The sequence below is a fragment of the Trichosurus vulpecula genome, chromosome 1 (genome assembly GCF_011100635.1).
Source record: "Trichosurus vulpecula isolate mTriVul1 chromosome 1, mTriVul1.pri, whole genome shotgun sequence".
NCBI classification, from domain to species: Eukaryota; Metazoa; Chordata; class Mammalia; order Diprotodontia; family Phalangeridae; genus Trichosurus; species Trichosurus vulpecula.
In genome coordinates this window covers 500,274,196-500,301,495 of record NC_050573.1, presented here as the reverse complement: position 1 = coordinate 500,301,495, position 27,300 = coordinate 500,274,196, and the positions used below count along the sequence as shown (strand labels likewise).

Sequence of the window (27,300 nt, the reverse complement as noted above, 5' to 3'; positions counted from 1 at the left end):
ACTAGAGCCTGCCTTACTTTGCCATTTCTGGGCACCTAAAAGGGAACAGAGGGTGACACACAAAGGACCGAATATTTAGAGTTAGAAATCCAAACCAATTAGATCATTAGTTAGATGATTTAAACCAATTGTGTCAAACTCAAAAAGAAACAAAAGCCACTATATCATACATAAAAATCACTACAGACACATGTCGACTTAAGAAAATCCCATATTAATTTTACATTAATATTATCTTTTTATTTATTTTTTTAAATACTTCCCAGGTACATTTTAATCTGATTTGGGCTATATTCAGGTATGGTGTGGACCTATGGGACACACGTTTGACATCTCTGATCTAAAGAAACTTCCCTCACTTACAAGTGGGCCCTTACAAATAGGGCCCTGACTTGTACAAGATTGCAAGGGTTTGGAATTAGAACTTAGGTCTTTGGGCTCCCAATTCTGGGCTTATTCCAGGAGACCATTTTTCGTCTGATCTGCAGGCTGTATTCTGCTAGATGACTGCGTATGCTAACAACCAAGCTCAACCCCAGGGAAAAGTTGAGAAAAAGCAGCTCCCTTCTTTCAATGCAGAGGTGGGGGACTTTGGGTATGGAAGATTACATGTGCTACCAGCCATGACTTGTATTGTTTAGTTTTGCTAAACTTTTTCTTTCTTTCTTTCTTTTTTTTTTTACCATTATCACAAGGTCACTGGGTAGGAAAGAGAACGCGTGTTCAGAAATTAACGTGATTTAAAAAGCCATCAACAAAAATTTCTAAATGCATCAATCATTTTTCAGAAGAGTTGACAGAGAGCACTCTAAGTTTTACAAAGTACTTCACGCACTATCTCATTCAATCCTGTCGGGCAGAGTGCCTTGCCTATATACCTGTAGGTTGTCATAGTTAAATGTTTCCCTTCCTGGTTAGGCAGAAAACTGACCCCACAGTTCAATCACCAATCAGAGGAGAAGCAAGGCCATTGAAATGGGAGAGAGAAGACCCAAGTTTTTATCCAGGATTTGCCAACTTCCAAAAGGACCTTGGGAAAATCATGATGACCTCTGCTTCTCAGTCAAATAGGGTGAATGGAATCAAGGAATCACAACACAGCAAGGTCACCTAGTTCAACTCCACTTCATCCCCTTCTTTTATAAATGAAGAGATGGAAGCCTGGAGAAGGGAAATGACTTGTGTAAGGTCATGTAGTAAGTTAGAGGCAGAACTGAGATTAGAACTTGGATCTCCACTGTGAACATGACAGATCGACGTTGTAATGGTGATCAGCTGTGAAAGACTTGGCTACTCTGATCAATATGATGATCCCAGACGATTCCTAAGGACTCATGATGATAAAACGCTAGTCACCTCCAGGGAGAGAACTGATACAGTCTGAGTGAAAAGTGAAATATCATTTCCTCACTTTCTTTACTTTTCTTACTTAAAAAAAATACGGCTAATATGAAAATATGCTTTGCATGATTTCTCGTGTAAAATCAATATATTGCTTCCCTTCTCAATGGGTGTGGGAGGGGGTAGAAAGGAGGGAGAGAATTTGGAATTCAAAATTTAAAAAGAATGTTATAAATAACAAATTAAAATGTAAAAACAAAGAACTCAGACCTCCTAGGTCCCTGTCCCCAGTGCTCTTTCAGTACAGTGTAGTGGAAGCCTGATGATGAAAATAAGGTGACAAGTGATTCTTTCCACTATGTCCCTTACAGGGCTTTTGTGAAGAACTAAATGAGAAGATGGATCTCATTGTGTTTTGGAAAGCACCAGGCTTAAGGGTATTAGTCTTATCTCACCTTAGCTACAACACCCAGGAAGTATGGCCTGGGTCCTTAGTCTGGTTCATTTCCCTGGAAAGCTGGATTCAAATACAATCTCGGGCATCTCTGCCTCTCCCTACCAAGCCCTGCTGCCCACCTCCCATCCCCAGCAAGGCACTTAGACATCTCTCTTTCTCTAAAGAAATCACTGAAGGGAAAATGATGATGGGGCAGGAGGCACAGAGAACAGAAACAGGATACTGGGACGCAGACATGAGAAATCTATCTATTCTCTCCCTTCCTCAGGGGCACTCTACTTAAGAACCTTGGCCCACAGATCCAAAGGAGTATCCAGAATCAGCTGGAAGATATCCTGCATCTAGTTCCCCAGTTCCTTCTCCCCCCTGCCACCCTTCTGACAGTCTGGAGAGCCAGGAAATACTCACAATCTCATGGAAAAGATTCCACCACCCACTTTAAAATCTCCTGTGTCAGAGGAAGTCTACGGGGACTGCCAGGAAACTAGTACAGAGGCTCCAATGGAAACCCCGGGAGTAAGGAGAGATTATTTTAATACCATCCTTAATTAGGAAAGACAACTAAAATACCAGGGATGTCCGATTGTCTCACAGAAAGGAAAGAATAAATTAAATACAAAGTCGGCCATCAGGTCTGCCAGGCCTGAAGTGGTGTAACAGACTTGCAGCCCTGGCAGTCACTGGACGCACCAATACGTGGCCCTCCACCTTGCCATCTCAGCAACGAAGAGCAATGCATGTTGTGATTTTTTTAGACTTTGTCACTGCCAGTATTCCCACCGTATAAGGGACCGCGGTTCAAGCCAGGAATCAGGACGCTTAAATACAAGTCCTGGGCAGGTGGGTCACAAACTCAACGTGTGACCTTTATGTCTCTAGGCCTCATCTTGCCGATCTGTAAAATGGATATGATCATCATCTCTGCCCTATCTCTCAAGCAGGGCTATTTGTGACCATCCAATGAGATGACAAATGTGAAAGTGCTCTGAAAATGGAAGAGAGCTAAATACACATGGGAGATCACTGTTATAGCTGAGGAAGTTGGGGCTCAAGAACTCAGGTTAAGTGATTTGCCCAAAGTGGTATGGCAGAGTAAAAAGAAACCCAAGTTTTAGTCTTTTTTCCGCTATTTACTCACTGTGTGACCTTGGGTAAATCATTCTCCCTCTCTAAGCCTCAGTCTTCTCCTCTGTAAAATGGACTGAAGCATCTAAGGCAGTTAGACTAGAGTCTAAGTGTGGTCTGGGGATCCCTTTGAGGGGGTCTATGAGGTCAAAACTACCTTAATAACAAGATGTTTCAATTTCTAATACAGTAAATATTGATAGTGGAGAAGGAAATGGCGAACCAGTCCAGTACCTTTGCCAAGAAGACCCCATGGACAGTATGGTCCATGAAGTCATGAAAAGTCAGACATGACTGAATGACTAAATGACCAATAGATAATAACCCACATAAACAAAAGCTCTTTGGAGGGGACAGGGGGAGAGGGTTCTTCGATAATTTTTAAGAGTGTAAAGGGGTCCTGGGACTAAGTAGTTTAAGAACCACGGGATCTGTAAGGGTTCTGTCAACTCTAAGACACCACAGGATAACTCTTACATCGGGGCATCCGCTAGCTATCTGCCTCTGCCAAGTTGCTCCAACAATGATCAGATGCCCTTGGTCTTCTCAGAGGCTGGCAAAGGACAGCTTGGGGTCCACTTAAGGCCAGTGCTAATGCAGAGAAAGGAAGTGTTATGTCCTTGGTCAGTCCCACTGGGAACAAGGATAGGAATCTCCTTGAGCCTAGGAGCAAAAACCTGAGTGCCAGAACCTTGCCTGAATCTTTAGGGGGCGTGACAAATATTGAATGAATGGAGTGGAGCCTGGGTACAAATCCTGCCATCTGTCCCCACATCCTCTTCAGCTAAAAGACCCTCCCTGTCTCTCTCTCTCTACTCCCCATCCCTGATCCAGGAAAAGCTTCTATCCCACCCCAGAATTCAAAGTCAGTGAGGTCAGTCAGTAGAAGTGGAAGAGAACCTCCCCCTTCCCCTATCCCCCAATTCCCACCATCTCCCAGTCCCTGACCCTCACAATAATTTAAGGCTCCATGAATATTCACAGTGCCCAGACCAGAGAGGAATGAGAAGGCCTCACCCTGTTTTCTTCCACTTGGACCACACGTATGAGTTACCAGGTTCTTCTAACTAGAGGGAGGAAACTGATGCTTAAAATTCAACTCTAACTCCTGTGCTGTTTCCCTGTAACTTCTAGACATTTGCCCTGATGGACACCAGGTTTTAAGGGAGTCACTGAGAGACAAGGAGAGTCCAGGATGTTAAGGAGGCCTAGAAGGCAAAGCCTTAGGAAGGACCAAGAGCACAATCTTTAAAAATGTGATGGGGAGAGGGAGAAAACTTGTTCTGCATAACATCATCACCACCACCACCACCACCACCTCCTCCACCACCACCACCACCACCACCACCACCACCACCACCTCCTCCTCCACCACCACCACCACCACCACCACCACCTCCACCATCACCACCACCACCACCACCACCTCCACCACCTCCTCCTCCACCACCACCACCACCACCACCACCACCACCACCTCCACCACCACCACCACCACCACCTCCACCACCTCCACCTCCACCTCCACCACCACCACCACCACCACCTCCTCCTCCACCACCACCACCACCACCACCACCACCTCCACCATCACCACCACCATCACCACCACCACCACCACCACCCCCACCACCACCACCACCACCACCACCACCACCACCACTGTAACTAGCATTTACAAATTAAAGATTGCAAAAGGTTTTGCCCACATCATCTCAATGACTACCAGTAGAACTTGGGCAAGCATAATAATAATGACAATTGTTATTATTAGCATTTATATAGCTCTTTAAAGTTTGCAAAACACTTTACATATATTAACTCATTAGACCCTCATAACAACCCAAGGAGGTAGGTGCTATTATTGTCCCAATTTTACAGATGAGGAAACTGAGGCACAGAGAGGTTAAGTGATTTGTGTCAAGTAAGAGGAGACAGCAGCTATTTATCCCCTGAGAGAGGGAGTTACAGGAGAAAACAAGCATTTATTATGCTCCTACTGTGTTCCAGGTACGGTGCTAAGTGCTTTACAAATATTACCTCATTTTAGTGCCACAATAACTGCGGGAGGTAGGTGCTATATTATTCTATTATCTGGAAGAAACTGAGGCAGACAGGTAGGCACTGATGGTAAGTGACTCACCCAGGGTCACACAGCTAGGCAGTGTCTGAGGCCACATTTGAACTCAGGTTGTCCTGACTCCAGGCCTAGCATTCTATCCACTGCACCACCCAGCTAGCTGCCTAAAGTGGAAGGTGAGGGAGGAAAGGGTAATGAATATAATTCCAAGGCCTCAGAATCACTCTCCTGCTCTTCTGCAAAAGCATTTTCCCAGTCCATCGATCTTGCCCTTCTCTGAACTCTGTCTAAGGTTTTCTGCACATGTGTTTCGTCCTCACAGCTCCTTGAGGCCAGGGTTCCAGTCTCTTCCTTCCATACACAGCCATGAACACATTCTCGCCTCTTCCAACTCCCATACCTTTGAACACAAGATTGGAATCTCTTCCACTCCCCACCCATTATAGCAATCATACACATCCTTCAAGGCCCAGCTCAGGTCCTATCAGGACTAAGGAGTCTCTCTGTCCAATTGCTACAACTCATAACGATCCCTCTCCTCTTCAGAATTCCCATAGCTCTCATCGTCCGTGCCACACGCATTAGCACTTAGTGATATCCTGTGTTGTGGAGCTCTCTGTGGATCAATCTCGCTGCCCTATTTGTCTCTGTCTCCTCCTCCTCCTCCTCCTCATTGGCTCCCTCAAAGAGCTCACACAGGGCTAGGCACACTGACTGATCTATTGAGTGACAGACAGAACAGTCCGGGAAAAAGTGAGAAACCACAGCTTCCTCTCCTTACTGAAGATGCAAGAGATAGGACTCTTAAAACTACTTACTGGATTTTCCCTGCAATGGATCCAAGGTTCTGAAGAAACCCCGAGGGAAGAATTTTTAGGATAGGGCTCAGTTCTGGGCAGCCGGCTGAACCACTTCTGCCTTCCTCACCCACTGGGAATGCAGTCTTGGCTAGGACAGAGAAAGGCAGGATCTGGCTGGAGAAGAGGCTGAGACTTCTTAACCTTTTCTGTGTGCATCATGGACTCCTTGGAAGTCTGATAAAGCCTATGGACCCCTTCTCAGAATAATACTATTAAACAATTGAAGGAAATGGTAATTTTCAGCTAGAAGTTAGTTTTTTTTTTTCATTCCAAGTTCACAGATACCTTCCCCCCACCCCCATGGTTAGAGTATGATGAAAGGCTATGGGTGATACCCTCTCCCATCCTCAGGGGGAGAGAAGATATTAAGGAATGAAATTGTTTCCTCCAATTCAATGTGGGTCCTTCCCGGCTTGTAAAGCATGACAGGTTTGATCAGAGACTGCAGTGTGACACCAGAGGGACAAGTGAAAAGGGAACGAGCATTTATTAAGTGCCTACCATATACCAGGCACTACGCTAAGTGCCTTACAGATATCATCTTATTTGGTTCTCGTAGGTGCTACTGTGATCCCCATCTCACAGGTGAGGAAAAGGGGGCAGATGGTTAAGTGACTTGCCCAAGGCCACAAAGCCAAGACATGTAGATTTGAACTTGCAGGTCCTCAAGTGTACTCTAGGCCCAGCACCTGGTCCTATCATCTTCCCTATTTAAATTATTTCTGTGGTACTGATAGAATCTAAATTATCCTGAAGGGTGGGGCTTCCTTGAGGGCAAAGTAGATTTCTTCCACCGATCCAACTCACCAGATGGAGCATCCATCTCTGAGGAACATAATATGGCCTTATAACCTGGCTTCATTTCTATATTACAAATACCACTATCCTACTAGGCACGCAGTAAACATCAGAGAGAGGATTTACATCTAGATTCTCTGACACCAAAACCCTCTCCTAAAACATCTCTAAGGAAGAAGCCTGCCAGTTCTAAGAGTTGAGTTCTTCTCTCTGTCTAGAACAACCCAAGACTAACAGGAACCAGAAGCCCAGGCACAGATATCCTCAAAGGCCTCATACTCAGCATGTAAAAACCTAGTTTGACACAGGGAATAAATTAAGGACTGCTTCTTCACCTCACAAAATCATTCCCTGCGGGAGTCATTTGAATTCAAAGAGGACTTAATTTACATGCAACGCCATAATGGCCATAATGACTTCACTGCACAAAGAAAGGCAGCTCATCTGTAAAACCACTGCCCCCCTTGCATTCACCACCATCAGTCTCCCGGTTTAGCTGACTCTGACAACCATTTCCAAAGGGTAACAGGTGCTACCTTGGCTCTTAATGACGCTCAGGAACCCAGACCCAAAGCTGGCCAAAGATCTCCAAACCTGAGGACCAAACCCCAAGTTCATCTACCATGTATTCTTTAAGATACCAGGCTAGAGATTCCATGGTAGTCCTGGGCAGCTGGAATACGAAGGGGGAGCATCTTTCCCAACACACAACTTCTGTTCCAACCAGGCTTGTCTCTGTGCTCCCCAAACACATCACACACAATCCTACATCCATGTCTTTGCCCACGCTACTCTTTTTTCCTCCTTCATCCTCTTCCAGAGGGCTAAGTATTTAAACTCTCCACAATCCTCTGACCTCCTCCAGAAAGCCTTCCTAGATTTCCCCAAGGCCACATAAATCCTCTGTCTCCTTGTAACTTGGATAGCACATGTTGTCTGAAACACACAATAAATGATTAATCATAATCATTAGTTTGTTAATTCTTTCACACATGTCACCCGTGTGCAACTTGTCTCCCCAGAAGGCTGAGGTGCTAACTCCTTGAGAACTGTGTCTCACTCTTTGCCCCAGAGCAGGGCACAGAACAGACATCAGACATGCCAAATCGTTGAGTTTAAGTTGGTGCCAAGAATTCTGTTCCTCCAATATCATTAGAGGGGCAGCTAGGTGCTGAAGAGGATGAAGTACTGGGACTGAAATCAGGAAGACTCATCTTTCTGAGTTCAAATCTGACCTCAGACACTTACTAGTTGTGTCATCCTGACCTGGGCAAGACACTTACCCCTGTTTGCCTCAGTTTCTTTATTTGTAAAATGAGCTGGAGAAGGAAATGGCAAATCACTCTAGTATCTCTGCCAAGAAAACTCCAAACGGGGTCATGAAGAGTTGGCACAACTGAAAATGACTCAGCATCATTAGAGAATTCCAGGGAGCTCATCTCTACCAATCTTAGCTAAACTCCATGCTCACTGCACCGAAATCGGAAAAGCTAGTTCTTACAACTACTTAAGGTCTGAGGACCGATTACTTAAGAAGTTTTTACAGAGCCCAATCATCTCAAACAACTTTCTAGGGAAAGTAACCGGTGATTCCTCAAGCCAAGGAAACAGGGCTTCTCACCAAGCTAGGGACAGCTACTGGAATCTCTAAGCCAAGGGTTGGAATCCCCAAGTCAACATTTAGTTAAAGTTTCTCAGATCCTTTCCCAGGGGGAATCATGGGACGTTGATCAGCATAGATTTAGAGCTGCAAAGGCTTTTAGGAGTCACCTTTAAATGCTTTAAAGATTCGGAAACCGAGACAGTGATGTTAAGTGATTTGCCCAGGGTCACACAGAGAGGATATCACTGAGCTAGGATTCAAACTCCAGTCCTCTGACTTCATATTCCAGCCCTCTTTTCACTGTACTACGCTGCCAAGACCATAAGGACTAAGGGGAAGGAGTCTATCCAAGTTGAAGGCAACATTCTTCCTAAGTCCAACTCAGAGGTCACATCGAATGCATCATGATTACAGAGGCCAAATCACGCTGAAGGGTGGGGTTTCTTTGAGGCTAGGGTAGATTTCCTTCTACAAACAACCCAGATGGCCAGTCCAAGGGTCTGTTTAAGGCCTGCAGTATGGCTCTTACACCCTTCCCTATTACTACTATGCCTCGACTAATCCCACCCAGCTTCCACCCAGCTTCTCAGAAAGCCCAAGAGACTTACTCCTGTGAAGCTACAGGAAACTCGGCCCATCCCAGGAATCCAACCCTAGTCTCTATGTGGTCACCCAGCAGCCCAGGTCAGATTCCTACGATCCTCCCCCAACCCACCACCAATGACCACATTCCTCACCTCTCACACCCCTCCTGCCCACAACACAAAGTCAGTTTGGGTTAAATAATTAAACTGGAAGGAACCTAGACTATTGCACTAACTCCAGAATAAGCTGCTTAGAGATAACAGACAAACCACTTCATTTAAAAGAGAAAAGTGACTTTTCCAAGGTCACGCACTAAGTGGAGAATTCAAGTCTCCAGATTTCCACCCCTTCATTTCTCTCTAGGCTCCACTTCTGATTATAGACTTTCTCTTCCAAGCCACAGGAGCTTCCTCACCCTGGAAATTCACTCTATCTCTGGTCTTCTCACACTGGAAGTACACTCCTACTCTTCAGCCCTTTCCTCCGATTTCTGATTCCTTGCAGAATCCCCATTTTAAGGAGCGTGTCTAAGCCGGCCATGTCTTCGGTGCTCCCCAGGCTCTACCCCTGACTCTGGACTTCCTCTACTATGCATGCCCCCTCAGGAGTGAGGTAACGCCCATTCAGTCAATAGGCCTCTTTAAGAAGTGAGTTCAAGGGATGGCCCCTTAAAAAAAAAAATCAAACTGGGAGGGGAAGACCCTCAGAGTTGCTGGCCAAAAGAGACATTCATTCTTTGCCAGGAGGGCCCAAAAAAACAACCATTAAGTGGAGCTCAGGCAGGGACCTAGTGTTGTCCAGTCCGTGAGATGTAGAGTGAACTAGGGTTTAAGGTTTGGTCTTTGAGAAGGAAATCTAGCCAGTAAATCCCAAGTTAATTAGGCAGCTTTCAGCTTAAAAGGGTCAAGGTCTCCCATTGTATCCTGGGCCATCTCCAGTCGTCCTGATCCATATCAGGCCACTGGACCCAGATGGCTCTGGAGGAGCAAGTGAGGCTGGTGACTTGAACAGCCCTCCCTCACTTAAATCAAAGTCAATTGCAAGTCATATCATCATCTCCCTGTTGTCATGGTCCTCTTTGAGAACAAAGGACAAACCACACACATGCCCCCTCAGGAATACCTTCTTCCCATCATTCCCTCAACAGGTTTTCAATTTCCTTTTATATATACTCTTTCCCCATTAGAATATAAGCTCCATAAGGACAGGGGCTGTCTTTCTTTCTGCTAATATTTCTTTCTCAGTCACTTAGCACAGTTCATGGCACATAGTAAGGGCTTAATAAATGCCTGTTGACTCAACCCGTAAATGGTTCTTTCCACTTGGCCAGAGGGTATTCGGAACCTGGAGTTTTGATAGGGGTGTCACCAGGATCACCAGCTCTAAATTGAAAAAGGGAAGTGGGAAGGGAGGCATGTGTTTCAGAGACGAGTGCCATTCCACAGTGATTATTATGATAATTATTATAATAACAAAAATAGCCCACTGGTTACTCTACCTTCTTCCCTTTGAAGAGCTCAGACTTATCTCTGGGCACATATCTTTATCCTGTCCCAGTCCAGGCCATTTATTACCCCTATCTGAAGGAGACAGACCAAGGTCCAGAGAGAACGTGTGACCTGCAAGGTGCTACAGCCGCAGCTGGCACTCCTATCTCCTGGCATCCAGGCCAGGGCTCTGGTTCAATAGCCCGGAGATTTTATTAGGCCTCCACACCCTCCTAAGCCAAGCTATAGTCATTTATTGCAGAGATCAGATTAAGAACCTACTATGTGCCCAGCCATGTACCTAGCATTATGGAGGCAGAGGTAGGTAGGAAAGGTTATCCTTTACACAGTAGGACAAAGACCTCTGGCCTTCAGGAAATTTAACACACAGGAATTGGAATCAGACTTCATCATTATCAACAGTAGTACTCTTAGCACCACAGGGTCATTTGGAAAGGCTTTGTGATATAGAAAGCTGGCCATGAACATGAACATGAAGACCTAGCTCAAATGTTGCCTCTGATATATCCTGGTCCTAAGGAAGTCATTTTTAAGCTCTCTGTGGTCTGGGCCAGAGGTTTCAAACTCAAATAGAAACAGCTCCCTGCAGCCCCATATTGACTTTCTTGTTGTTCACTAGTTCAGCCCAGTCTGTCTCTTCTTGACCCTGTGGACCACAGCATACCAATACTATTCAGGGGGTTTTCTTGGCAAAGAAAATGGACTGGTTTGCCATTTCCTTCTCCAGAGATTAAGTGATTGACCCAGGGCCACATAGATAGTGAGTGTCTGAGGCTGGATTTGAACTCAGATGTTCCTGACTCCATGTCCATTACCCTATGCACCAAACCATCTAGCTGCCTCCCATACTGACTTAGAAAACCACAAATTGACCGTATCTATGAAATATGTGTGGGATGTGGCTAGGGGTCTCAGGGGATACGGTGATGGGCCTGGAGACAGGAAGACCTGTTTTCAAATCCAACTTCAGACACTCACTAGCTAGATAACCCTGGACAAGTCACTTTATTCTGTTTGCCTCAGTTTCCTCATCTGTCAAAAGTACTGGACAAGGAAATGGCAAACCACTCTAGTATCTCAGCCAAGAAAACCCCAAAAAGGGGTCATGGAGAGTCAGACACAACTGAACAACAATGCTATATAGTATTTTTATTAATTTTGTTAAACACTTCCCCAATTACATTTTAATCTGACTCGGGCCTGGCTGAGATTGACACCTCTGCCCTAGGCAACTCTCTCAGACTACATGGATGAAGAGAAGGTACCGGCCTCTATGGGTACAGGAAGTCTCTTCTCGGGGGTTCTCTATACCAATAAACTCCCAGGTCCATTCCTTCTCCCTAACAAGCATCTCATCCGTACAAAAGAAGAAACTGAGGTCTGGAGAGAAGAAGGGATTTGAGAAGGTCACTTGGGCAGCAGAAGGGGTGATCACTGAGCAGGCCTCGGATAGAGGGCTCTAGTGTAGACAGTGATTAACCACATCTTATCCTCATCAGAGACCCAGTCAAGAGGCTCAGGGATAATAGGAACATTCATTTCCAGACCCTGTCTTCTTCGGCACCAATTTCCAAGGGGAAATAGGATGGTGTGAAGAGAGACTGGGGGTGGGGCAGGAAAGGGAAGGAGAAGAAAGACCAACGAACCCTTCTCTGACCTCTTCTTGCATTTATCTATTTTCTAAAAAATATTTTTTGTTTTGAAGACAATTGGGGTTAAGTGACTTGCCCAGGGTCACACAGCCAGTGTGTGAGGCTGAATTTGAACTCAGATCCTCCTAATTCCCAGGCAGGTGTTCTGTCCACTGCGCCCTCTTGCATTTATATTAAGAGCTATCATTTTTACAGCTTCTTAAGGTTTACAAAGCACTTTACAAATATTAAATAATTTTATCGCATAACAGCACAGATGATGAGGATAATTTTATATGGTGCTTTAAGATCTGCAAAGTACTTTACAAACCTCTCATTTTATCCTCCCTAACAATGAGAAGTCAGTGCTATGATCACCCCCATTTTACAGATGGGGGGACCGAGGCAGGCAGGAATTAATTGTGAAGTAGAGTTGGAGCAGCTAGGTGGCACAGTGGATAGCGCAGGGGACCTGGACTCCGGAAGACTCATCTTCCCAAGTTCAAATCCGGCCTCAGACACTTGCTAGCTGTGTGACCCTGAGCAAGTCACTTAACTCTATCTGCCTCAGTTTCCTTATCGGTCAAATGATCTGGAGAAGGAAATGGCAAACCCCTCCAGTATCTTTGCCAAGAAAACCCCAAAAGGGGTGATGGGAGAGTCAGACGGGACTGAAAGGACTGAACGGCGGAGCAGAGATTCCAGGTCACGCAGATGGTGCATCACTCATTTTCCGCTAATTGCAGCGTTCTATCCGCTACCACTCATGAAGGACTTGGTCCATGTTGCCTGGTGTGATAATTAAACTGCTGCACAGAAATCAGCTTAATCTCCCCAACAAGACCACGAGTCCTTCAAGGGCAGGAACCACGTCTCCAGCTTCTCTTCAGCACTCTGCGTCTCTGTTCTTATCTGTAAGATGGATGTGTCGGACCTGATGGCCACTAAACTCCTTTGAGCTCTAAATCTATGATCCCACGGAATGCCATGAAGAAGGCAAAGACTAGTGTTAGAATGGCCTTCCTCATATCTTAAATTTCTTTTTTTAAAAACTTTCAATGTTCAAATAATATCTATGTTACATAATGGCATTTGAAGTAAACATACCCTTTGTTCCAAGAGGCTACAGACTGAGTTTTTTTCTCTCTTTTTTTTCTTTCTTTCCCTTTTTTTTTTGGAGGGGGGAAGGCAGGGCAATTGGGGTTAAGTGACTTGCCAAGGTCACACAGCTAGGAAGTGTGTCAAGTGTCTGAGGCCACATTTGAACTCAGGTCTTCCTGACTCTAGGGCCGGTGTTCTACTCACTGTGCTGCCTAGCTGCCCCCAGACTGAGTTTTACACCTGAATCTTCTGCAGTACCTTGTATTGGTTCAATAAAGGTTTACACAGTTGAATGAAGTTTCTTCACATTTCTACAGGTAGGCTTATCACGTCTGAATGAATCATGTTTCTGAACGACAGCGTTTGTTGTTTTTGTTAAACGTCACAGAAAAGCTCTGAATAGAGTCTTGCCTCTGTCCCCTTTATCAGTGTGTCATGGCATGGGCATCCTATTAATATTTCCATAGCAATGGGAGCCACACGTCATCAAGTAACATTTCTTGGTATAAATCACCAGTTGAGTTCTACTACGGGGGAAGATCCTTATATCTTAAATTGCATAAAGATCCTGGGGAAAGGTATAGCGCAGGGGTGGGGAACCCACGGCCTCCTGGCCACATGTGTCCTCAAGTGGGTCCTCAAGTGGGGATTTGGTCTGTGAAGTTTGGATTCAGTCAGAGGGCCGCACTTGAGGACCTAGAGGGCCGCATGTGACCCAGAGGCCGCAAGTTCCCCACCCTTGGAATAGAGAGATATGAAGTGGGGGAGGGGAAGCTATGATAAGTATTAGGAAACTCCCTTCTCCATCTTTTGATAACCAGATTGGACAGGGGGCTCTGAGCCAGACCAGATAAAAGGTCTGGATATGTCTTATCTACAAAATAACCTCCAGGAGTAGGCTGGAGGTAGGACTAGGAAAAGAAAGATTCTTCTACCTCAGGCCCTCATGGAAGCTGAGTCAGACTCGTAGCAACGGGACTTGGGTTCAAATCCTAGCTCTAGAACTTCCTCTCTGTGTTACCCTGGACAAGTCACAACTTCCCCGACCTTCACTCTCCCCAGCTGAAAAATGTGAGTGGGATCTCTAAGGTCATTTTCAGATCGAATTCTAGGATCTTAAGGCAACTAGGCCACATGTAGAAAAACCTTGCATTCAGAACGCAAGACACAAAACAGCGGATGAAAAAGGAGAACAAAATAGTCCATCGTTCTTCCACTAACACACTGTGCCACTTGAATCATCACTTGGCCCCTCTAAGCCTCAGTGGCATCATCTATAAATCTATAAAATGGGGCAATACTTTATCCACCAGGAGTCAAGAGAATATACTGGGGACAAATGGAAGGCGTCATATTTTCTTTGAAGACTAGATCCTCCTTACTTCACCCAAGCTTGGCAGTGCAGCGCCTACTTTAAGGTTCGATCCCACTGCGGAATGACACTGACGCTTCGACCCGCTCTATTTCTAACCTGGGCCAGGTGGCCCCTTCCTTAGGCAACCAGAACTGTCCAGGCCTCAGTCTTAGAGTGTGGCCTCTCCATCATATCTAGTCCAAGCTCAGAACTCCAGCGCTCAAGCGATCCACCCAACTCAGCCTTCCCAGAGGCAAGGTTATAGGCATGCATCCCCATATCCAGCCACACAAGGTGTCTTGAGGTTCCTTCTAGTTCTAAGATCCACATTTCTCTCTTCCTATAGGAAGATGACATATGCAGACCATCCTTACTCCCATCCACCAGAGATTCAGCGGCTGCCACCCTGAACCCTGGGCAACAGGTGGTAGAAAGCACTGGGCAGCGGCCCTTCAGTGACTGTCTGAGGGTGGTGGCAGGGCTGAGCTGGGAGTTTTGGAATGGCCCCTTCATGCATTTTACAGTCTTCCCACCCCCCATCTCACTCTAGTTATCTGTCCTGTCCTATTCTCTAATGGTTTCCAGACTTATCTCCTGGGTTAGACCTGTGAGTACCTCCAGGGTAAGGGCTGTCTCTTCCTCCCATCCCCCACACACAGAGCACAGGGCTGGGCACGCTGAATGGACTGATTGCTGTGTAACCCTGACCTGGGCTCATTCCTATTCCATGCCCCAGTTTTTCTCCAGCAAGGAGGTGGCCGTGCCAGTTGCAGGATGGAGTCATTCCTTGGTCTACATCACTGAGCGCTGTGTGACTGATACATCAGACTTAGTTTAACTACAAAATACCTGCAGTCTGTTTTGTAGGATGCCAAGGGGGTACAAGGAGGAGCTAGGGCAAAACAAAAGGGTAGAGTTATGAGAGAGACTAGGCCTCAGTGATCCTTCAGGAGAGGCTGCCTCAGCATCAGGAGATAAAGGAAATGGGGGGAGGGGTTCAAACAAAATGATCTCTGAGTTTTATTCCAATGCTAACAAGTCCATGGTCAAATCTAAACTCCCCTGTTTATTTTAAAGTCTTTCACAACCTGGCCCCTACTTACACATTTCCAGCCTTATGCCATATTATATTACTTCCCTCCATGCAGACTGCTCCAACCAAAATGGCCTTCTTAATGTTCTTTATGGAGGAAACTCCATCTGTCACCTTGGTGCCTCTGCACGGGCCATTTTTCATGCCTAGCATGCAGTCCCTCCCCACCCCCCCACTTTTTAAAAAATTAATTAATTTTTAGTTTTCAACATTCACTTCCATAAGATTTTGAGTTTTAAATTTTCTCCCCCTCCCCAAGATGGCGTGCAATTATAGGCTCTACAAATACATTCTTATTAAACATATTTTCACATTAGTCCTTGTAGTGGTAAAGAAGAATTAGAACTAAGGGGAGGAACCATGAGGAAAAAAAACAAAAACAAAACCACCACAATGAAAAGGAAGCAAATGCTACGCTTCCATCGCATGCTGTCCCTTTTTGCCTCTTCATCTCAGTCACTAGCTTCCTTCAAGCCTCAGCTCATGGGCCCCCTTCTGTATGAAGCCTTTCTGGATCCCAGACACCTGCTAATGCCTTCCTCAGTCCCACCCCCAAACGCATCATCTTGTATCTATTTTGATTAGGTGAGATAATTTTATGTAAAACATTCTGCAAAGCTTTTAAACACTATAAACATCAGCTATTATTTTTTATAAGCCTATATATGTATGTGTGCACACACATGCACGCACGCACACACACACACGATATATCTCTTAACAGGTGAGTTGTAAGCTCTTCCAGGGTATGGACTTTGCCATTTGTGTTTGTTCCTGCAGGGTCCCAACACAGTGCCTGGCACAGAACAGGTCATGGCATTGCTAATGTTAGTTGACTGATAGGGTCTCTTTACAGCTGGAAAGGGAACCTGGTGACAAAACTATAGACAGCCTTGAATGCCAGGCTGAGGACTTTCCAATCCAGGTGGAGGTTTTTGAAGGAAGGAATACTGATCAAAGGTGAGTTGATACAGGATGACCTCTCTGAGGCTGGCTGTGGCCCATCCCTCAAAGTCAGCCCACTGTTAGTCTTTTTTCCTCCCATCTCTTCCCCAAGAAAATGGCAAATGGGATTGGTTTTTTTCCCTCACTTTCGTGCCAGGGTTTGCGCCCTGGAAATTAGAGCTATAGAAACAGACACAGAATCAGGAGGCAAAGTGAGAACAAGGACAGAAAGAAAACTCCCCTGTCCTGTCACAGAGGAAGGGGCCAGGGGATTGCAAGAGGCACATACTGACTGCCCAGGTGCTGGACCATTAAGAGATTTAATCTGTCCTCTTCTAACCCAAGAGCAGAGACTCTGGTGCAGGGGGACCCATCATGCCAAGCAAGTCCCTGCCTGGGTGGGATAGCGGAAAAATCTTTAGACTGAGGGTGAAGTGAACTTGTCTAGGTTTTGCACTCATGCTCTGTATCTCTGTCTCTCTCTCTTCCCTTCTCTCTCCCCACTCCTTTCCCCTCTGTCTGTCTCTGTCTGTCTGTCTAGCTGTCTCTCTCTTTCTCTGTCTCTCTCTCTCCCCCGTTATCTATAAAACAAAAATGCCAGATTAGAAGGACTCTAACCTTAAACGTGGTAACTATTTAGGACAAGTTCTTTAAAGAGCTAGTATTTCATTTTAACAATCACTACATTCTGCCTAAGTATACTTGGGACAAGATTCTCTTCCTAGAGCTGTGTGTTTTCTAGAACCCATCCCTAGTTTCACAGCAACCCCAGACAGAAGCCAACCCATGCCATTTACTGAAAGGGAGTTCTCATCCCACTAGCCAAGCCCTTGGTTGCCTGGGCAAAGCTTGAGCTAGCATCTGAGGTCACAGATGTATGCTCCGGCTGTCTCTGACATCCCATTTAGAGGCCCCTGTGTCCAACGGCAGTGTGAATAGCTCGCAGCTGGTAAAATCCAAGTGGCTCAGGGATTAGAAATGAGAACTAGGAGAGAGAAGACCAGATTTAAGAAGGAGGACTCTCCCCTGGGCCTCTCGGAAGACATTTGTGTTATCTCCAGTCCTAACCACACAGTCACTTTGGGCCTTAGTCACTCCATCTGCAACATGGGAGTGATTCTATTTACCCCCTGGCCAAGGCAACACACAGTAGTAGTCGTCATAATGATAATAATAGTTAACACGTATATCATGATTAAAGGTTTGCAAAAGGCTTTAATAAAAAAGAATAGCTAGCATTTAGATAGGGCTTTAAGGTTTGCGGGGCATTTTATGTTATCTCATTCGAGCCTCCTAACAACTCTGTGAGGCTCCGATACCAGATCGCTGTGTGGTCGTGGGCAAAGGACTTAAATCCTCTGAGATTCGGTTTCCTCGTTTGTAAAATGTGGGAGAGGGAGGCAGCACATTTGCAGAGTTACACAGTGTAAATCCTAGGTCATGAGATAGCATCATAACCATTCCTCCTCCCCTACTCTGGACGATCCTGGCAAACAGAAGGAAGGGCACAGATGATTCCAAAGTCACTTATGTGTGGCTCTAGAACCATGCTCTCTGAAACTGGCATGAGCCTTTCCACAGACAGCAACCGGGGACCCTGTGGAGCTGCCGGATGGGAGAACACAGAAGACACCACACAGCAGACTTCTGAGTGCTGCTGGACATAAATTCCCTCCTTGACCCCCGAAGAAACCAGAATGATGGGCTGATCTGGGGCAGAGGAAAAGGGAGCAGCTGGAGAGCCCAAATACACAGGGGGCAGGCAAAGTGGGTAGTAATTAAGAGTACACGCATTGCTCCTCCCTCTGCTTCTTATATGGGTCAAGGGCCCTTAAAGGGCCCCAGCTCCCTTTACCTTAGGGACAGAGGCACTTGAGACTGGCTTCTGAGGGAGTGGCAAACCTTCTCTTGGCCTGGTTTCTAGACTCTGAGGACAGAGGTCATGCAGCAGCAGGAGCAGCCTCCCATTAATGGGGTTGTTTATCCCCATGTACATCGCCTCATCCTAGCCTACCCTGGGTGAGGACTCCTAAGGAACTCCTCTGTTCCATAGCACAGAGTCAGACCAAATTCACTTTTGGGGGAGATGCGTACCAATCCTCAAGGCTGAGGTGAGAAAGGTCTTCTAGCCACACCACTGCAGGTCCTAAGTGATAATGGCAAAATGCAATATTAGAGATACCCCTAAACACATATGTGCCCAATAGCCTAGAGCCCAAGGGTGGGGAACTTGCAGCCCTGAGGCCACATGTGGCCTTCTAGGTCCTCAAGTATGGCCCTTTGATTGAGTCCAAGTTTTACAGAACAAATCCATTTGTCAAGGGGATTTGTTCATTGGATTCAGTCAAAGGGCCACACTTGAGGACCTAGAGGGCCACATCTGGCCTCAAGGCTGCAGGTTCCCAAACCCTGAGTCCCTAGGCTCTAGATCCTAGAAGCATAATGGAAACAGAGTTCTGGACCAGGAATGGTTAGGAGACTTGGGCTCTAATTCTAGTTTAAAAAGTGGGTAAGTTCCTTTTTTATGGGCCTCAGTTTTCTCTCCATCAAGTGAGAGATAGAGTTAGTCATCTCTCTAAAGTCTTTTCTAGCTCCAGTGTTGTGATTCAGGCACACATTTAAGTATAAGCCTGCCATGACTACTGTTATTTTATTCCAAACCCTTCCTTTAACTACTGCCTTTCAGTTCTAAGCTCCCTTGACCCTTACCCTAACACTTCCAGATCCTCAGAAGTCATTTTAGCTCAGGAGTCTCAGCCGGCCACAAAGGAGATAGCTCTAGAAAAAATGGAAAAGAGGTCCCTGGCACCAGCTGGACAACCCCCTGCCCCAACCTGGATACAAATGCCAATGCTACTGCTTCGAGAGCCCAGATCCCCAGGGCACAGATTTGCCTGCTTTCCGGCAGCCCAACATTGGTCATTTTCCTTGTCAACTTCACTGATCATGGTGGCTACGAGACGGGATCGCAGAGCTGCTTTAATTTGCATCTCTCTAATTTTCATTGATTCGTAGCATTTTTCCCCCACATGGCTTAGATTTCTTCCCCCTGAGGACTGCCTGTTCATATCCCACAACCCCATACACACACACACAAGAGACACACACACACACACAAATACATACACACGGCTCTTATTCTTATAAATTTAAATCCATTCCATATGTGTATATACATATATGTATATACACATATGTATGTGTGCATATATAACAAAATGGCTTTTATTCTTATAAATTCAAATATCTTCCATATGTGTATATACATATATAAATATAAAATAAGACTTTGATGATGATAGATTTCTATTACGGGTCAAAGTGGGCCTATGGTCCTGAGAATGTGCGAATGAAAACAGGGTTAGGAGTTTCCCAGGAGAGTGAAGTAGCAGCAACTACAGAGTAGGGAGATGGGAAAAGGACAAATAGAAGCAAGGAGAGAGAGTTCTGATCCACTTCTAACGCCCTGGGGAGGTGAAGGAAGATGCTGAATAAGCAGGCTGTCTTCCCAAATCATTACCTTTCCTGTTTCCTTTCTCCTCACCCTACTCTGCTTCTGGGGCCCAGTTCTGAGGCAAGCCCTCCATCCTCGGCCCCACCTACCCAGAAACAGATGAGTCAGTCAAGAGGGAGGGTCAGGCTCGGTTAGTTGTCACTCATAGACGGGCGGCTAATGAGCCCAAGATTGAGAGCTAAGGGGACAATGGGTAGGATTCCCCAGTTGTAAGAATGGCCTAGACTAGCGAGACAGAAAGGATCCTCATCTAGGCCAGATCCAGATGTTGCTTTAGGGACCCAGCCCAGAGCTCCACCTAGAGCCAAACACACCAGAGTCCCTGGAGAGGAGGGGGATGGGGAAGTGAAGGCAAAAACCTCACAAGCTACCCAGTCAGGACGCTGCACCTTGAATCCAGATTTAAATCCAGATTTAAACAATAAATTAGGAGGTAATTCTTTACTTTACAAAAGGATTCCTTATAGATTACAGAAGTCTTTTAAAGGAACAGCAGGTTCCATTCCCTCCCCCACTCCCACTTTTAAAGCAAGATTGCTTTACACAGATGCAATTAGCACTTAGCCTTTCTCAAGAACACAGCTGTGTCAAGTGAGATGCCTTCCCCACCCCCCACCCTCTATGGAGCTCTTTCTTCCCCTATCTCAGGCTTTACAGCAGACCCCCTAAGAAGTAACTTTTGCCTTTTCTCATTGAATGTTTAAACAGTCTGAACATAGGCACACACACCTGGGTCCCAGCTTCTCCAAACCTCTCTAAATTGTTCACTCCACTTCCCAAGGAGAAAAAGTTAGTAGATGAGGAAAGAAAGCTAAGCCACTCCCTCTCTGGGCCGCTGCCCTGAAAGCCTAGATTTCTGAACTCTAAGATTCTCAGAACAGCAAACCGTGCCATGAGGAAGAACTAGTCAGCTGGTTTTTTTAAGAATGGGTAGAAAATAACCTCCTGACAGAGAGGGGATGGACTCAAGAAGCAGACTGAGACATACATTTTTGGACATGGCCAATGTGGGAATCTGTTTTGCTTGGCTATAAATATTTACTACAAGGGTTTTTTTTTTCCTCCCAGTAGAGGTGGTGAGAGGAAGAGACAATTAAATACTTGTTAATTGAATCAAATCAAGTCAAAAGAAGAAAGTGTGCTATAGAAATAGGATGGGAGATTTTATGTCTAGTGGTATATGGGGGCAAGCGGAGGGAGTGGGAGGAGGACAAGGCAGACAGAAGCCTTAGACCAAGATCTAGGAAACCTAGGGACACAGACTCTAGGTCTGCCTAGCACAAGCAAGTCACTTAACTCATCTCATGGAAAGAACTATCAACAAGATGAGGAGGTCTAGATTCTAGACTCGGCTGTATCACTAACAACCCCCTGACCTTAGGCCAGGCACCCAGCCTCTCTGGGCGTCCACAGTCTACTGCGAGACTCAATAATTACCAAGTTTCAGGAATTGCCAGATCATGGAATCATTGCAATCACTGGTCTCACACACATCTCCAATCCAACAGGAAGTCCCCTCCTCCATCCTAGGCCTGACTCAAGGGTTTCATACTCACTGAGCTCTGGGCTTGGCCAGTCACTCTCACCCAGCCTTGGGAAGGGGAAGGAAAATGTTTTCCCTGAAGCGAGAAAACTCCATAGTGACTCATTCTCAAGAGACAATGACAGAAGCAAGGCCCATGACAAGAGAGAGGCTACTGGTGACAGATCGGAAAGGATGTGGTTGCCCACATCGGGTAAGGGTAGAGGGACCTTACTGGATTCAGACAACAGTCGGTCTGGGTAGCCCAGACCAGGCTGGATATCAGTGGGCCAGTAAGAAGCAGGAGTCTAGGCTCTCAGCCTCCAGCTCTGATAACAAGCACTCTGCCTCCCCTGCATCCCCAACACATATACAATCATTCAATCCCTCTATCACCCCAAAATACACATAGCAGCAATCTGGAGGGGGGAAGCAGAACCACAGACATCCCCCTTCCACAAACACTGTAATCAGCCTTTGGCATGTCTCTATAAAAGTGACAGTGAAAGAGCGTTGGGCTAGAAGTTAGAACACCTGGCTTCCAAGTCTCAGTTCTGCCACTAATTTGCTGTGTGGCTTTGGGTAATAATCAATCATTTCCTGCTCTGTAAAAATAAGGAAATCTGAGTCCACTGTGTACTGAGCCCTGTATACAGTGGGCACTCCATAAATGTTTGTGGAATGGAATGAATGGTCTACAGAAGCATGCACGGAGACACAATCAGTCACTTTCAGGAGAGAACAGAGGCCTCTTGTCTCTTCTGTATCTAACCCCTTGCCCACCTGTCTGTACAGTGCTTTGTATCTCCACCCTTTGTGTCAACTGGTGACCAGCAGGGTTGTCAGCTGCTGCTCCAAAGACAAGTGGCTTAGGAAAAGCAGGTCCCGCCACGGTCCGTGAAACCTTTCCTGTCTACTCCCACTAACCTCTTCCTCCTCTCTGGAATCCCACGGCCCGTCACATACCGTCCCATGACAATTTTCTGCTGATAGCTCCTCTTTCTCCTACCAGACCACAAGAATCAAGATTTAGAGATGTTAAATGAATCCCTCAAGGGGCAGAGCCAAGGCTGAGCCCACTGTTCTTTCATTGGCATCCCAATGCCCTTCTGGTGCCAGGCTGAGTTTTTTAGACTCGATCCCACAGATAATGGAAAGACATATGTGATTTCTATGTTTAATGATTTATGCATGTATGTACACACAAACACTCTGTATTCCCCCCAACGTCTAGAACGATTCAATTAATGCTTCTTAATTATAACAGAGTCCCCCCCCAAAACATTAGCATAACTGGGGCTCCCCTTCCAAGTGTCTCCTGGCTATTCTCTCGGTCTGAGCTGAGAGGTAGTGAGTCAGCTTGGAAAGTGGGGAGTGGGGAAAGCAGGTTTCAATCTCACGTAAGAGTGGTTTCCCAGGATGGGCAGAGGAGTATAACCCAGGGGCAAATTTGGAAGAATCACAAGGAAGACCTAGGAGTCCAGACTCCCAGGCTGCTTCCTTATTCAAAAGATCTTAGATTTAGAGCTGAAAGAGACCTGGGATCACCTACTTTAACCTCCTCATTTTGAAGAGGGGGGATCCAAGGTCCAGAGTAGTTAAGTGACTTGCCCAAAGTTACGCAGGAAGACCTGGAATATGAAGCCAGGTTGTCCAACTCCAAATTTGATTTGGACTTCCACTATGTAAGAGCTGCTTCTCCTCAGCTGGGGGAGGGGAGCTTTCAGCTGCTTGGGCTAGGGCCGACCCTGCCATCCCTGGGTGCACTGTGTAGTGGAAAATGCCCGCTTTGTCCACAGTCATACAGGAACCCTGATTGTGCCCACCCCTCCCCCCACCCAGCGGGGCTAGGGGCCAGGAGTGGTGCCAGGGGAAGGGAGGTAGGAAGGGGAGGTCTGCCTGCCTCTCTGAGGCCTGACAGATAAGGACCTCCTTGCCTCACTAACTGGGTATCAGAATGACTGACCAAGGGATGTCCAAGGCCTAACTTTCAACACAGAGACCTAATGTTCCTAAGAAGCAGCAAGAAGGGGAACAAAGCTGGGGCTCGAAGCTTTGGCCTGAGAGCCATTTCTGTTCCATCCAGCAGGTGGTCTTAATGGGCTTCTGGGGGGAGGGAGAAGAGGAAGTCAGTCCCCAGGGGCCCAATGCCCATTCACCCTGGAGGTTCGGGGGATGTGGATGAACAAAAGGATGCCAGACAACATAAGTCCTAGCTGCACATTTAGGCTAAATTCTTGTCTTTTTCCCTTGCTCTACCTAGGACTGGGACAGGAAATTGTGTAGTGGCTTGAAACTTGAAACTCTCTTCCCTAAACCCCTTTCGGGACTCCTCATCCCAAGCCTTGACACTCCTATCTCTTCCAAGCTTCAGGCCGAGTCTCCAACCCCACCCATCGCTTGACCTCCATCCCTTCCCCCCTGCAAGGGCTACCCCTAGTCTTATAAGTTCTAACCCTAAACCCATAAAGCTAGCCTTATAATCTTATCCTGGTTATGCTAATCTTAACTCTTGTCTCCCAACTCCACGACCATAACCCCACCACCTGGCCTCATCTATCCTACCTAGTACAATGTGGCAGGGGAAAACTCACTTGGTTTTCAGTCAGAAGGACCCAATTCTAGTCCTGGATAGCTGTGTGCTCAACCGGGTGACCCTGACAGAGGGGAAAAGACATAAGGATGCCCATGAGGAGGTGATGAGGCCTCTGCTCACTGCCACTCTGTGAACTGGGAAATCAGAAACCGCCCACTAAGGGATGTCCCATCCTTGGGCTGGTGAAGGAAGAGCCGAGGGAGGTCTAACGTTAGAACAGTAACAACCGCAATCCTTCCTCCATAGCTCATGTGGGTTTCTCATCCATTCATTCAATAAGCATTTATTAGTCGCCCGTACCATGCTCTCGAGGCACTCCATCTGATGTGTTTCCAGAGTTCGCTTCCTTCCATCTACCAAATCAAGTCCAGATGGCCACGCTTGGTACTCAAGGCCCTTTAGGGGACTAATCGACTTTATTTCTTACAGCACACCTCTAATGACAGGGTGATGCCCTGACCTCCTCCACCCCAAAACCTCCCCAAATACTCTATGCTTATTCCCATCTGTGAGCTAAGTGTCTGCTCATCTTGCCATGTTTCCCTGGATCCAAATCCTACCCACCATTCAAGACCCAAAAACCACAGCCAGAGAGATATTTTCGATTCAGTGGTATAGGCCCACACATCCCTGTCTTGCTTCCACCCTCTAGTCCCTGGGGCATAAGGTGGAAGAACCTGCCTCTGAATTATACTGAGTCAGCCTTACCTCTCAGCCCCTTGGGGACTCCTGGGGCCACCTTGATATTGGCAGAGAGGGGAAAAGGATACATTTTGACTGCTCCAGACTTTGTACCGATGGCCATGATGCGAAGCTTGGGGTCGTAAGCCAGAGAGCTGGGCTGGTTGGGGAATCCATGCTCCACAGTCTAGAGGGAAAAGGAAATAGTTGGTGACATTCTAGACCCAGGGAAGGAGTCACAGGGCCCCACGAGGGTCCCTACTCTTAAAGGGCAAGGGGCAGAGAGAGACGCACAGAGATAGTTACACAGACTGGTTCAGACACATGCCCAGACAGACACACAGATACAAACTGATAAACATAAAAATCACACATGCCTTTCCACTACCCACAGGATCAAGTCTAAACAGCTCAGCCTGGCACTGGAGAGGGAGCGCATTACAACGGACTCGGGATTCACACAGGCCTGAGTTCAAACCCTGGGTCTGCTACTTCACTGGCAAATGATCTCAGAGAACTCATGTAAGCCTTGATTTCCTCATCCGTAAAAGGCGAAGACACGCTCACACTGCCCACCTCCTAGCACTGTTGTAAGGAGAGTCTTAAAATGCTATGTAAACAGGTTTTTTTCTTGCCTTCTCAATGGGTAGGGAAGGTGGGAGACAGAGAATTCCAGAAGTGAAAATAAAATTGAATTAAAAAAATAAAATTCTATATAAATATAAAAACACCCTACCCAAACCAGTCTCACGCCTAGAATGCCCTCCAGGACCATGACAATCTCCAGTGATTCCAGAATCCTCTGTACCATTCACTGGATACAGGTAACAGTGTTCCTTGTGACATCTGCCTGAGTGACCTTAAGCAAGTCACAGCTTCCTCACCTATAAACTGAGAGAGTTGCATTAAATCACCGCCATGATCCCATTCATTTCTAAACCTATTGTCTTTCTATGATCACGGATACTTGAAAAATCAGTTTTTATTGATGTCTTTCATTTTTTACATCACCGTTATTTTCCCCCAGTATCCTTCCCCTTCCCCAGGAGCCATCCTAGATAAACAAAAAGGATGTTTTAAAGATCAAAAAAAGGCAAGGAAAAGAGGAAAAAAAATCAGCCCAACCAATCAATACATTGGAAATAGTTTAAAAACACTGGTGGATCTCCCACCTCTCCCCAAAAGGGTGAGCTGGGGGTATCCTCTCAAAGCTCTTCACTAAAGTCATGCTTTGATCATGTGTGCAGGCTTTGCCTTTATAAAGCTTAGAGTCTAACTTAGAGATTTTAGATGACCTTCCACGTATGTCACTCACATCTCTAATTTAGACTCTATGTCCCTTGAAAGCAAGGCCTGGTTTGTAGCTCTCTCCTCCCATGGTATCTAGCCCAGGTCTGCACACTTAGTAAATACTTAAATATCTGCATGAATAAATGTACATAAACAGATAATCGCAGATCCTCGTCAGGCCCAATACTGCCTATTGACTTTGCAAAACCTAAACTACAGAAGTCTATCCAGAAAGTGCCTGGCTATGTTCAAAGTCAGCCAAGCCAGAGATGCCTGATGATTCCAACACCAATCCAACAGGAGAAAGAGTGGCCCCACAAAAGCTCATGTCAGGGTTATGCACACCACCGACCTTTCCATCCTCCAAGGATAATTCTAGGTCAGTCCACGGTCCCAGAAGACAGGGTAGGAGAGGCAGAGCTGTGTTCCTGGACATCACCTCAGAAGGTAGGGATGTGTCTAAATGAGCATGATTTCCCCTGACACTCCAGGGTGCTGACATCCAGGAATTTCTCTAAACGTTCACCTCACCTCGAAGAGTAACAAGCTTGCACCAATGAGGTCAATGATCGGTGAGATCATTTATTCTGAAATTACTCCCTTCTAGCTCCAAGGCTAATTGACCAACAGTTCCAATGTCTGGTTGATCAGACCCACAGATTCCTGCTGTTTTCATGGATCCAGCTCTACCCCAGTCTTCCTGGTTTGAAGAGGTCTACGTTCCTGCAGCCAGCCTGATACCAGTATGGAAACCTCCTGTGCCGTAAGTCACAGCCAGCATAAATCCACTAGGCTCAGGGTTCCAGGTCATACAAAAGGGTGAATCTCTAGCCTTAGCCCCACAGAGAGGGCACAGAACTAGGCTCAGAAAGCAGTGTCTGTTCATCTAGCCCACAACTGGAAGGAGGCTGTCTAAGTTATAAGGTCTATCCCCCTGCCTCCAAGTAAGGCACACACGGCACAATTCTCCCCTCTCAGGAAAATTCTTCCTTCTAGCTAACTTCAATCCTTCATAGAATTTAAGGCTGGAAGGGACCTTAAAAGCAATCTAGTCCTACCCCTTCATTTTACAGATGAGGAAACCAAGGCTCAGAGGTTATGCCACCGGTCAGAGGCAGCATTTGAATCTAGGTCTTCCAGATTCCAAGTCTAGCACTCTAGGCAGTGTGGTATAGCCTTAAAAGCAGTGGACATGGAGTCTGCAGAGACCTACCTT

At 46.3% G+C, this 27,300-nt stretch overlaps 1 protein-coding gene across 3 annotated transcripts in view; it reads right to left on the bottom strand.

Moving 5' to 3' along the window:
- LLGL1 (LLGL scribble cell polarity complex component 1) overlaps positions 1-27,300 on the bottom strand; it is a 99,516-nt gene that overhangs the window by 58,120 nt on the left and 14,096 nt on the right. For 2 of the 3 annotated variants that reach the window (XM_036739814.1, XM_036739819.1), the window contains exon 2: positions 24,884-24,981. In XM_036739814.1, the coding sequence (XP_036595709.1) occupies positions 24,884-24,981 (98 nt within the window). Of the gene's footprint in view, positions 1-5,066; positions 5,097-24,883; positions 24,982-27,300 lie in introns of those variants that run through there. The other variant, XM_036739828.1, reaches the window with a different exon arrangement.